The sequence below is a fragment of the Pseudophryne corroboree genome, chromosome 5 (assembly GCF_028390025.1).
Source record: "Pseudophryne corroboree isolate aPseCor3 chromosome 5, aPseCor3.hap2, whole genome shotgun sequence".
Taxonomy (NCBI): domain Eukaryota; kingdom Metazoa; phylum Chordata; class Amphibia; order Anura; family Myobatrachidae; genus Pseudophryne; species Pseudophryne corroboree.
The window spans coordinates 841,040,302-841,053,479 of NC_086448.1; the positions used below are offsets into that span (position 1 = coordinate 841,040,302).

General features: G+C 49.9%; 1 protein-coding gene across 5 annotated transcripts in view; it reads left to right on the plus strand.

The window, feature by feature from the left end:
* Positions 1 to 5,980, plus strand: part of LOC134928657 (zinc finger protein 626-like) — a 108,062-nt gene extending 102,082 nt beyond the window's left edge. For all 5 annotated transcript variants that reach the window (XM_063924616.1, XM_063924619.1, XM_063924620.1 and 2 more), the window contains one exon: positions 4,355 to 5,980. In XM_063924616.1, coding sequence (XP_063780686.1) covers positions 4,355 to 5,919 — 1,565 coding nt within the window. In that variant the 3' untranslated portion in view covers positions 5,920 to 5,980. The remainder of the gene's footprint in view (positions 1 to 4,354) is intronic.
* Positions 5,981 to 13,178: the final 7,198 nt, after the last annotated feature.

The window sequence follows — 13,178 nt, forward strand, 5'->3', positions numbered from 1 at the left end:
ACTGGTGATATCTGCTTGATGGTTTGCACTGCCATGTTGTCCTAGCCAGCCGAGCCCTTGGCCTTATAAAGGCTCTGTAGCTGTGGGTGGGGGTATAGCTGTGACAATTATTGTACCATTATGATAGGGTCCCCTCCAGCTGCCTACTATTATAGGATAGGGTCCCCTCCAGCTGCGTACCATTATGATAGGGTCCCCTCTAGCTGTGTACCATTATGATAGGGTCCCCTCTAGCAGCGTACCATTATGATAGGGTCCCCTCTAGCTGCGTACCATTATGATAGGGTCCCCTCCAGCTGCGTACCATTATGATAGGGTCCCCTCCAGCTGCGTACCATTATGATAGGGTCCCCTCCAGCTGCGTACCATTATAGGATAGGGTCCCCTCTAGCAGCGTACCATTATGATAGGGTCCCCTCTAGCTGCGTACCATTATGATAGGGTCCCCTCCAGCTGCGTACCATTATGATAGGGTCCCCTCTAGCAGCGTACCATTATGATAGGGTCCCCTCTAGCTGCGTACCATTATGATAGGGTCCCCTCCAGCTGCGTACCATTATGATAGGGTCCCCTCTAGCAGCGTACCATTATGATAGGGTCCCCTCTAGCAGCGTACCATTATGATAGGGTCCCCTCTAGCTGCCTACTATTATAGGATAGGGTCCCCTCCAGCTGCGTACCATTATGATAGGGTCCCCTCTAGCAGCGTACCATTATGATAGGGTCCCCTCCAGCTGCGTACCATTATGATAGGGTCCCCTCCAGCTGCATACCATTATAGGATAGGGTCCCCTCTAGCTGCGTACCATTATGATAGGGTCCCCTCTAGCTGCCTACTATTATAGGATAGGGTCCCCTCCAGCTGCGTACCATTATGATAGGGTCCCCTCTAGCAGCGTACCATTATGATAGGGTCCCCTCCAGCTGCGTACCATTATGATAGGGTCCCCTCCAGCTGCATACCATTATAGGATAGGGTCCCCTCTAGCTGCGTACCATTATGATAGGGTCCCCTCCAGCTGCATACCATTATAGGATAGGGTCCCCTCTAGCTGCGTACCATTATAGGATAGGGTCCCCTCTAGCAGCGTACCATTATGATAGGGTCCCCTCTAGCTGCGTACCATTATGATAGGGTCCCCTCCAGCTGCGTACCATTATGATAGGGTCCCCTCTAGCTGTGTACCATTATGATAGGGTCCCCTCTAGCAGCGTACCATTATGATAGGGTCCCCTCTAGCTGCATACCATTATGATAGGGTCCCCTCTAGCTGCCTACTATTATAGGATAGGGTCCCCTCCAGCTGCGTACCATTATGATAGGGTCCCCTCCAGCTGCATACCATTATAGGATAGGGTCCCCTCTAGCTGCGTACCATTATAGGATAGGGTCCCCTCTAGCTGCGTACCATTATGATAGGGTCCCCTCTAGCTGCGTACCATTATAGGATAGGGTCCCCTCTAGCTGCGTACCATTATGATAGGGTCCCCTCCAGCTGCGTACCATTATAGGATAGGGTCCCCTCTAGCTGCGTACCATTATAGGATAGGGTCCCCTCTAGCTGCGTACCATTATGATAGGGTCCCCTCTAGCAGCGTACCATTATGATAGGGTCCCCTCTAGCTGCCTACTATTATAGGATAGGGTCCCCTCTAGCTGCGTACCATTATGATAGGGTCCCCTTCAGCTGCGTACCATTATGATAGGGTCCCCTCTAGCTGCGTACCATTATAGGATAGGGTCCACTCCAGCTGCATACAATTATAGGATGGGGTCTGCTCCAGCTGCGTACCATTATGATAAGGTCACCTCCAGCTGCGTACCATTATAGGATAGGGTCCCCTCCAGCTGCGTACTATTATGGGAAAGGGTCCCCTCTAGTTGCGTGCCATTATAGGATAGGGTCCCCTCTAGTTGCGTACCATTACGGGATAGGGTCCCCTCCAGCTGCGTACCATTATGGGATAGGGTCCCCTCCAGCTGCATACAATTATAGGATAGGGTCTGCTCCAGGTGTGTGCCATTATAGGATAGGGTCCACTCCAGCTGCATACAATTATAGGATAGGGTCTGCTCCAGCTGCGTACCATTATGATAAGGTCACCTCCAGCTGCGTACCATTATAGGATAGGGTCCCCTCTAGTTGCGTACCATTATGGGATAGGGTCCCCTCCAGCTGCGTACCATTATGGGATAGGGTCCCCTCCAGCTGCGTACCATTATGGGATAGGGTCCCCTCCAGCTGCGTACCATTATGGGATAGGGTCCCCTCCAGCTGCGTACCATTATGGGATAGGGTCACCTCCAGCTGCGTACCATTATAGGATAGGGTCCCCTCCAGCTGCGTACCATTATGGGATAGGGTCCCCTCCAGCTGCGTACCATTATAGGATAGGGTCCCCTCCAGCTGCGTACCATTATGGGATAGGGTCCCCTCCAGCTGCGTACCATTATGGGATAGGGTCCCCTCCAGCTGCGTACCATTATAGGATAGGGTCCCCTCTAGTTGCGTGACATTATGGGATAGGGTCCCCTCCAGCTGCGTACCATTATGGGATAGGGTCCCCTCCAGCTGCGTACCATTATTGGATAGGGTCCCCTCCAGCTGTGTACCATTATAGGATAGGGTCCCCTCTAGTTGCGTGACATTATGGGATAGGGTCCCCTCCAGCTGCGTACTATTATGGGATAGGGTCCCCTCCAGCTGCGTACCATTATGGGATAGGGTCCCCTCCAGCTGCGTACCATTATGGGATAGGGTCACCTCCAGCTGCGTACCATTCTGGGATAAGGTCTGCTCCAGCTGTGTACTATGGGGGTGATTCAGAGTTGATTGTAGGTGTGATAAATTTAGCACATCTATGATCATTTACTCTGACATGCGGGGGGACGCCCAGCACAGGGATAGTCCGCCCCGCATGTCCGGCCCTGCCCTATTGCAGAAGTACAAAAGCATCGCACAGCGGCGATGCTTTTCTACTTTAGCAGTAGCTCCCAGCCAGCGCAGCTGGCCGGGAGCTACTTGTCGCTGCCCAGGTCACATTGGCTGCGTGTGATGTCATGCAGCCGCCGTGGTCCGCTCTCCCCCCCCCCCCCCCCCCCAACAGTCCAGCCACGCCCGCGTTGGCTAGACCGCGCCCCCTAAACGACTGCATAACGCCGCCATCCTGCCCCCTCCCGCCCAGCAACCGCCTCTTCCTGTCAATCAGGCAGAGGCAATCGCTAGCTAAAGACAGCCGTCGGCTGTCTGGCATGCGCCGGCGCAGTTCAGACCCAATCGCTGCTGTGCGAAAACACACAGCAGCGATCGGGTCTGAGTGACCCCCTATTATGGGATATGAACGATCGGCCTTATTGTGCATAGTGCTGCAGCCTGAGCACACGTGTAGATTGCGGGCCACAAAATTGCGCCTCCCCGGTTATTGGGAGCTGCGTAGAGCTTACGATAGTATCGCTGAGACCTCTGAGTCAGCCTGGCCAAGTGTGCGCGTAGACGGGACATGTGCAGCAGCATCGCAGAGCAGGGACTACATCTGCTGAGCCCTGCACTCCCCATCACATGCAGCATAACGAGATTTACTTGTTTAGCCCATGCTTGTATAAATGCAATGTTTTGGTCCTTTCTGGACTTTTTTTTTTTTTTTATAAGTGGCTCAGAGAGAGCGGCGGGTCACTAAAGCGCATACACACGAGGAGATTTCATTTCACAAGACTTTGACAACATCTCTGACAGATATATCTGACAGATATATCTTCCACCACATAGCGCAGACACCCTGAGCTATTACCCCAAAGAGCAAGAGATTTTCAGGAGGCGAAAGACTATTTACATAATGGACGGTGCCAGCAATGTATACGTTACCAGCTGCTTATTGGTGAGCAGTGGTGCCAGTAATATATACATTGCTGCACTGTGCCAGCAATGTATATATTACTGGCTTTTAAATAAGCATTGGTGGGCAGCGGTATATACATTGCTGGCTGGTGCCAGCAATGTATATAACCCAGGGACACAACATTGGTTGCAGCGACTCACTTCACAGAGAAAGCTGCAGCCGCTGCTTGCTGCTCCTCGTCGCGCGTCTCTGAGCGGTCATGGATGAGAATGATGGGCCTTAACAAAGTGCTAATGCAGGTATAGATCCAGCTCAAAAGACAGCTTGCCTTTAATTTGGGAAATTGGAGGCTCGGCACTCACCATAATAAACAGTGGGGTTTTAGTTCATATTATGATCAATACATTGATCCCATACCACATGCACCCCAAAATCTAGGAGTAGCGAGTGCATTGGATCAATGCCTTTTGTATGTGTGCTTGTATTTATCATTATCTCTCTCTCATGTCTGTTACAGGAGGAGCATTCCCTTGTCTAAGCCACTTAGAGATGAAACCCGAGACGCAGGGCAGGAAAGAAGACGGGCAGGGCAGGAAAGAAGACGGGCAGAGGAGGAAAGATGGGCAGAGCCGGAAAGAAGACGGCGAAACACTTATTCGCAAGACACCCATTGGACCTCTGCAGCCCAAATGTATTTTGTGCAACGGCATTTATAATTGCTATTGCAATACGTCAAAAAGGAATGGCAAAAAAAGCTTCCGCTGCATCGACTGTGGGAAAGGCTACACCATAGAGTCTCGCCTCCTTCTGCACCAAAAGTCCCACCTGCGAGAAGGACCCTACAAGTGCTCGTTGTGTGGGAAGCATTTCCGGAAATCTGGGTTTCTGACTAAGCACCAGAGAACCCACCAAATCAACGAGTACCAATGCGGGAAGTGCCAGGTCACCTTCTACAACAGGAAGGAGTTCCAGGAACACAAGCAGACGCACAAGACACAGAGGCAATGCAAGTGCTCCAAATGTGACGAGATTTTTCCCAGCCTTCAGGAACTGTCTGCACACCGCAAAGTGCACAAGAAGGGCCAGGAATGTTCTATATGCAGTAAGATCTTCAGCAATAGGGTGGACTTTTTAAACCACCAGCAAGAGCACAAGTATGATACGGTCTATAAGTGTAAGAAGTGCGCAAAGGTGTACAAGAGACCCACCTGTCTGCTTAAACACTTGGAGACCCACTCAGTACAGAGACAAAGCAGCAACACGCTACTTGACTGGGAGACCAAGGTTAGCCTTTGCGCAGATGTAAAGTGTCCGTCTGTCCAGGCCAAGTGTGTGCAGAAACCTCCTGAAGACGCCAAAGTGATGGGTGGCCTAACACCAAGTAGAAACGCAGGAGAGCCACCCAACTGCAATCCCCCAAACACTCTGCTCAAAACCAGCACGCCGACGGATGCAGTGCTTCGGAATCTGCGTCCTCCAGAACCTCACATTAACAACACTGAACCTAAGAAAGTCTTCTGGTGTAAGAAGTGCAGAATCTGTTTCAGGCATCGGAAATCACTCACGAGGCACCGGAAAGCCCACCTCACCATCTTCAAGTGTCACGAGTGCGGCCAGATATTTGATAAACTGCTTACACTCTTTATCCACCGGTTTCAGCATGAAACGAATAGGCCGTACCATTGCAAGTACTGCAAAAAAGGCTTTAGCCTCCAATCATTGCTTCGTCTGCACCATTATACACACGAAGCCTGTATGCCAAGTCCTGGCGGACCTCCGTCCTCCAGAGATCAGCGCCAGACCCCTGATACAGACGCTTCTACGGCTCCGGAACGTTACTCCTGTTTATATTGCAAGAAGGAATTCCTAACACTTTCTGGTCTCCTCTTACATCAGAAATCCCATTTATGGAAAATCACCGACAGCCCAGTCATCCGATATCAACAGATACCTGACCTCAGAACCTCTCCAGTTTCTTTTGATACGTTTCTATGGAAAAGGCCACTTCAAGAATTGGTGGCCTGCAAGGACTATGTGAAACGCGTTTGCTACAGGCCTTCTGAGCTAGGGCACACCATGTAGCAGCCATGTGGTGTATACAACAAATGGTATCTGCTGAATTAAATCCTCCCAACACAAACTATTACCTGGTGTACTGTCAGTGACTCATTTCATTCCTGTATTCAGTAAATGCACTTGTGGGAACATCTATGATCATTCCTGGCTGGTATACTGTCAGTGACGCGTTTCATTCCTGTATTCAGTAAATGCACTTGTGGGAACATCTATGATCATTCCTGGCTGGTATACTGTCAGTGACGCGTTTCATTCCTGTATTCAGTAAATGCACTTGTGGGAACATCTATGATCATTCCTGGCTGGTATACTGTCAGTGACGCGTTTCATTCCTGTATTCAGTAAATGCACTTGTGGGAACATCTATGATCATTCCTGGCCTAGTTTCAAATATGAATTCACAAGTGTTGGGGTAACGTGGGGTTAAGGTGGCAGGATGGGTGGGGGGTCTGATGGGCCATGTTTGGGTGCTTTCCCTGTAGCAGCCACGTGAAATGATGCCCTGCCCCCTTATAAGAATAGAATATACTATGGCTGGAAGTTGCCATCTGGTGGTGGTTACGTTCACTTCTCGAGCATGTTCATGTTTTCCAAACCTTCTGTGCAACGTTTAAGATGTGAGGTTGCAATGAATACACCAGCTAGGAGATCTGGAAAACAGGAACTGTTAGAGGTCATTGTGAACAGCGATTCACCACCCCATATATTAAATGTGTCTATCTGCTCTTCTTAAGTGTGGCAGGACTCCAGGATGCTGGTGGTCCTCATTCAACCGCATTTATAAATACATCTAATAATGTAACATATTACGATTTGGAAGGTGCAGCGTCCCACAGTGTGGTTTCAGTCAGAGAGTTAGTGGTGGTCATTCCGAGTCGCTCGCTAGCAGTTTTTAGCAGCCATGCAAACGCTATGCCGCCTCCCACTGGGAGTGTATTTTAGCTTAGCAGAAGTGCGAACGAAAGGATCACAGAGCGGCGGCAAAGTTTTTTTTTTTTTTTTGTGCAGTTTGAGTAGCTCAAAACCTACTCAGCGCTTGCGATGACTTCAGACTGTTCAGTTCCTGTTTGACGTCATAAACACGCCCTATATTTGCCCAGCCACTCCTGTGTTTTTCCTGCCACTCCTGTGTTGTTCCTGGCATGCCTGCGTTTTTCCGCACACTCCCTGAAAACGGTCAGTTGACACCCAGAAACGCCCACTTCATGTCAATCACTCTGCGGTCAGCAGTGCGACTGAAATGCTTCGCTAGACCCTGTGTGAAACTACATTGTTTGTTGTAATAGTACGTCGCACGTGCGCATTGCGCCGCATACGCAGAAGTGCCTTTTTTTTGCCTCATCGCTGCACAGCGAACGAATGCAGCTAGCTAACAACTCGGAATGACCCCCATTGTTTGGAGGGTTTGCTGTTCTTACTGATCGTACCTTGCAGGTCCATTGTCCCAGCAACCACTGTGCATTAAAAGAAAGTACATTTTCTGAACTGTAAAATATGTATTGTGAGATTTCCATGAAGCACATTGGCTGTATCACAAAAATATACAGTAAAAGGAAGACAATGTATATATAAAACTCTTTCCTCTTTCCCAATTGTGGCTGAGCGTATTATTACATATGATCCATGGCTCCAAATACAGGACATGATATTCTGGGGGTTCCCTATGTTTGTGTACATAACACTCATTACCTCCTGACCAGTCGTCCTACTAGTAGCTTTGGCCGTCCTGCTGTACTTACCCTGTGGCTGTCACGTCTCCGCCGCCATCTGTGGGAGAAAACTGTGGGGGGGTGCAATCTCCTACTGCGCAGGACAGCCATTCTCAGTTATTATATATTTCTCTGACGTCCTAGTGGATGCTGGGAACTCCGTAAGGACCATGGGGAATAGCGGCTCCGCAGGAGACTGGGCACAACTAAAGAAAGCTTTAGGTCACCTGGTGTGCACTGGCTCCTCCCACTATGACCCTCCTCCAAGCCTCAGTTAGATTTTGTGCCCGGCCGAGGTTGGATGCACACTAGGGGCTCTCCTGAGCCCTTAGAAAGAAAGTATAGATTTAGGTTTTTTATTTTCAGTGAGATCTGCTGGCAACAGGCTCACTGCAGCGAGGGACTAAGGGGAGAAGAAGCGAACTCGCCTGCTTGCAGCCGGATTGGGCTTCTTAGGCTACTGGACACCATTAGCTCCAGAGGGATCGACCGCAGGCCCAGTCCTTGGTGTTCGGTCCCGGAGCCGCGCCGCCGTCCCCCTTACAGAGCCAGAAGCAAGAAGAGGTCCGGAAAATCGGCGGCAGAAGACATCAGTCTTCACCAAGGTAGCGCACAGCACTGCAGCTGTGCGCCATTGCTCCTCATGTACACCTCACACTCCGGTCACTGAGGGTGCAGGGCGCTGGGGGGGGGGGCGCCCTGAGCAGCAATATTAACACCTTGGCTGGCAAAAATACCACAATATATAGCACCAGAGGCTATATATGTGGTAAATACCCCTGCCAGAATCCAGAAAAAAGCGGGAGAAAAGTCCGCGAAAAAGGGGCGGAGCTATCTCCCTCAGACACACTGGCGCCATTTTCTCTTCACAGTGCAGCTGGAAGAAAGCTCCCCAGGCTCTCCCCTGTAGTTTTCAGGCTCAAAGGGTTAAAAAGAGAGGGGGGGGCACTAAATTTAGGCGCAATATTATATATACAAGCAGCTATTGGGGAAATTTCACTCAGTTACAGTGTTAATCCCCACATTATATAGCGCTCTGGTGTGTGCTGGCATACTCTCTCTCTGTCTCCCCAAAGGGCTTTGTGGGGTCCTGTCCTCAGTCAGAGCATTCCCTGTGTGTGTGCGGTGTGTCGGTACAGCTGTGTCGACATGTTTAATGAGGAGGCTTCTATGGTGACGGAGCAGATGCCGATAAATGTGATGTCGCCCGCTGTGGGGCCGACACCAGAGTGGATGGTTAGGTGAAAGGTATTAACCGACAGTGTCAACTCCTTACATAAAAGGGTGGATGACGTAACAGCTGTGGGACAGCCGGCTTCTCAGTCCGCGCCTGCCCAGGGGTCTCAAAGGCCATCAGGGGCTCAAAAAACGCCCGCTCACTCAGATGGCAGACACAGATGTCGACACGGAGTCTGACTCCAGTGTCGACAAGGTTGAGACATATACACAATCCACTAGGAACATCCGTGACTTAATCCCGGCAATAAAAAATGTGTTACACATTTCTGACATTAACCCAAGTACCACTAAAAAAGGGTTTTATGTTTGGGGAGAAAAAGCAGGCAGTGTTTTGTTCCCCCATCAGATGAATGAATGAAGTGTGTGAAAAGCGTGGGTTCCCCCCGATAAGAAACTGGTAATTTCTAAAAAGTTACTGATGGCGTACCCTTTCCCGCCAGAGGATAAGTTACGCTGGGAGATATCCCCTAGGGTGGATAAGGCGCTCACACGGTTGTCAAAAAAGGTGGCACTGCCGTTTTAGGTACGGCCACTTTGAAGGTACCTGTTGATAAAAAGCAGGAGGCTATCCTGAAGTCTGTATTTACACACTCAGGTACTAGACTGAGACCTGCAGATCGTGCTGCTGCAGCGTGGTCGGTGACCCTGTCACACATGAGAACATATTAAAGACGTCGTCTTATATATGAGGGATGCACAGAGGGATATTTTGCCGGCTGGCATCCAAAATGAATGTAATGACCATTCTGTCAGGAGGGTATTAGAGACCTGTCACTGGACAGGTGATGCTGACTTTAAAAGGCGCATAGAGACTCTGCCTTATAAGGGTGAGGAATTATTTGGGGATGGTCTCTGGGACCTCGTATCCATTACCTCAGGTTTCCTCACAGACTAAGAAAGCACTGTATTATCAGGTGCAGTCCTTTCGGCTTCAGAAAAGCAAGCGGGTCAAAGGCGCTTCCTTTCTGTACAGAGACATGGGGAGAGGGAAAAAGCTGCACCAGTCAGCCTGTTCCCAGAATCAAAATTCTTCTCTCGCTTCCTCTGAGTCCACAGCTTGACGCGGGGGCTCCACAGGTGTAGCCAGGTACGGTGGGGGGCCGTCTCAAAAATTTCAGCGATCAGTGGGCTCACTCACAGGTGGATCCCTGTTTCATTCAAGTAGTATTTCAGGGGTACAAGCTGGAATTCGAGATGTCTCCCCCCCCGCCGTTTCCTCAAATATGCCTTGCCGACAACTCCCTCAGGCAGGGAGGCTGCGCTAGAGGCAATTAATAAGCTGTATTCCCAGCAGGTAATACTCAAGGTGCCCCTACTTCAACAAGGACGGGGTTACTATTCCTCACGGTTTGGGGTACCGAAACCGCATGGTTCGGTGTGACCCATTTTATATTTAAAATCCTTGAACACATACATAAAAAAATTCAAGTTCAAGATGGAATCGCTCAGGGCGGTTATTGCAAGCCTGGACGAGGGGGATTACATGGGATCCCGGGACATCAAGGATGCTTACCTGCATGTCCCCATTTACCATCCTCGCCAGGAGTACCTCAGATTTGTGGTACAGGATTACCATTACCAAGTCCAGACACTGCTGTTTGGACTGTACATGGCACCGAGGGTGTTTACCAAGGTTATGGCCAAAATGATGATACTCCTTCGAAAAAAGGGAGTTTTAATTATCCCGTACTTGGACAATATCCTTATAAGGGCAAGGTCCAAGGAGCAGTTGCTAGTCGGGGTAGCACTATTTTGGAAAGTGCTACAACAGCACGGTTGGATTCTAAACAGTCCAAAGTCACAGCTGGTTTCTACGACACGTCTACTGTTCCTGGGGATGGTTCTGGACACAGAACAGAAATAAGTGTTTCTCCCGGAGGAGAAAGCCAAGGAACTGTCATCTCTAGTCAGAGACCTCCTGAAGCAAAAACAGGTATCGGTGCATCATTGCACGCGAGTCCTGGAAAAAAAAAATGGTAGCTTCCTACGAAGCAATCCCATTCGGCAGGTTCCATGCAAGAGGGCCGCAGGTTCGGCATACAGGACTAGGTCCTAGTGACCATGGATGCCAGCCTTTGAGGCTGGGGGGCAGTCACACAGGGAAAAAACTTCCAGGGACTTTGGTCAAGTCAAGTGACTTCCCTACACATAAATATTCTGGAACTGAGGGCCATTTACAATGCCCTGAGTCAGGCAAGGCCTCTGCTTCAAAACCAGCCGGTACTGATCCAATCAGACAACATCACGGCAGTCGCCCATGTAAACCAACGGGGCGGCACAAGAAGCAGGATGGCGATGGCAGAAGCCACAAGGATTCTCCGATGGGCGGAAAATTATGTGTTAACACTGTCAGCAGTGTTCATTCCCGGAGTGGACGACTGGGAAGCAGATCTTCTCAGCGGACACGACCTCCACCCGGGAGAGTGGGGATTTCATCCAGAAGTCTTCCAAAGGATTGTACACCATTGGGAAAGGCCACAGGTGGACATGATGGCGTCCCGCCTCAACAAAAAGCTATAAAAGATATTGCGCCAGGTCAAAGGACCCTCAGGCGATAGCTGTGGACGCTCTGGTAACACCGTGGGTGTACCAGTCGGTTTATGTGTTCCTCCCTCTGCCTCTCATACAAAAGGTACTGAGAATAATAGGAAGGCGAGGAGTAAGAACGATACTCGTGGTTCCGGATTGGCCAAGAAGAGCTTGGTACCCAGAACTTCAAGAAATTATATCAGAGGACCCATGGCCTCTGCCGCTCAGACAGGACCTGCGGCAGCAGGGGCCCTGTCTGTTCCAAGACTTACCGCGGCTACGTTTTGACGGCATGGCGGTTGAACGCCGGATCCTAAAGGAAAAGGGCATTCCGGAGGAAGTCATTCCTACGCTGATTCAAGCCAGGAAAGATGTAACTGCAAAACATTATCACCGCATATGGCGAAAATATGTTGCTTGGTGTGAGGCCAAAAAGGCCCCAACAGAGGAATTTCAACTAGGTCGATTTCTGCATTTCCTACAAGCAGGAGTGTCTATGGGCCTAAAATTAGGCTCCATTAAGGTACAGATCTCGGCTCTGTCGATTTTCTTCCAAAAAGAACTAGCTTCAGTACCTGAAGTTCAGACATTGTAAAAGGAGTGCTGCATATTCAGCCCCCGGTTGTGCCTCCAGTGGCACCTTGGGTTCTCAACGTGGTGTTGAGTTTCTTAAAATCACATTGGTGTGAGCCACTAAAAACTGTGGATCTAAAATATCTCACGCGGAAAGTGGTCATGTTATTGGCCTTGGCTTCGGCCAGGCGTGTATCAGAATTGGCGGCTTTGTCATATAAAAGTCCTTATCTGATTTTCCATATGGATAGGGCAGAATTGAGGACTCGTCCCCAGTTTCTCCCTAAGGTGATATCAGCTTTTCACTTGAACCAACTATTGTAGTGCCTGCGGCTACTAGGGACTTGGAGGATTCCAAGTTACTGGACGTAGTCAGGCCCTTGAAAAATTATGTTTCCAGGACGGCTAGAGTCAGGAGAACTGACTCGCTGTTTATCCTGTATGCACCCAGCAAACTGGGTGCTCCTGCTTCTAAGCAGACTATTGCTCGCTGGATTTGTAGCACAATTCAGCTGGCGCATTCTGCGGCTGGACTACCGCAGCCAAAATCTGTAAAAGCCCATTCCACAAGGAAGGTGGGCTCATCTTGGGCAGCTGCCCGAGGGGTCTCGGCTTTCCAACTTTGCCGAGCTGCAACTTGGTCAGGGGCAAACACGTTTGCTAAATTCTACAAAATTGATACCCTGGCTGAGGAGGACCTGGAGTTCTCTCATTCGGTGCTGCAGAGTCATCCGCACTCTCCCGCCCGTTTGGGAGCTTTGGTATAATCCCCATGGTCCTTACGGAGTTCCCAGCATCCACTAGGACGTCAGAGAAAATAAGATTTTACTCACCGGTAAATCTATTTCTCGTAGTCCGTAGTGGATGCTGGGCGCCCATCCCAAGTGCGGATTGTCTGCAATACTTGTTTATAGTTATTGCCTAACTAAAGAGTTTTTGTTGAGCCATCTGTTGAGAGGCTCAGTTATATTTCATACTGTTAACTGGGTATAGTATCACGAGTTATACGGTGTGATTGGTGTGGCTGGTATGAGTCTTACCCGGGATTCAAAATCCTTCCTTATTGTGTCAGCTCTTCCGGGCACAGTATCCTAACTGAGGTCTGGAGGAGGGTCATAGTGGGAGGAGCCAGTGCACACCAGGTGACCTAAAGCTTTCTTAAGTTGTGCCCAGTCTCCTTCGGAGCCCGCTATTCCCCATGGTCCTTTCGGAGTT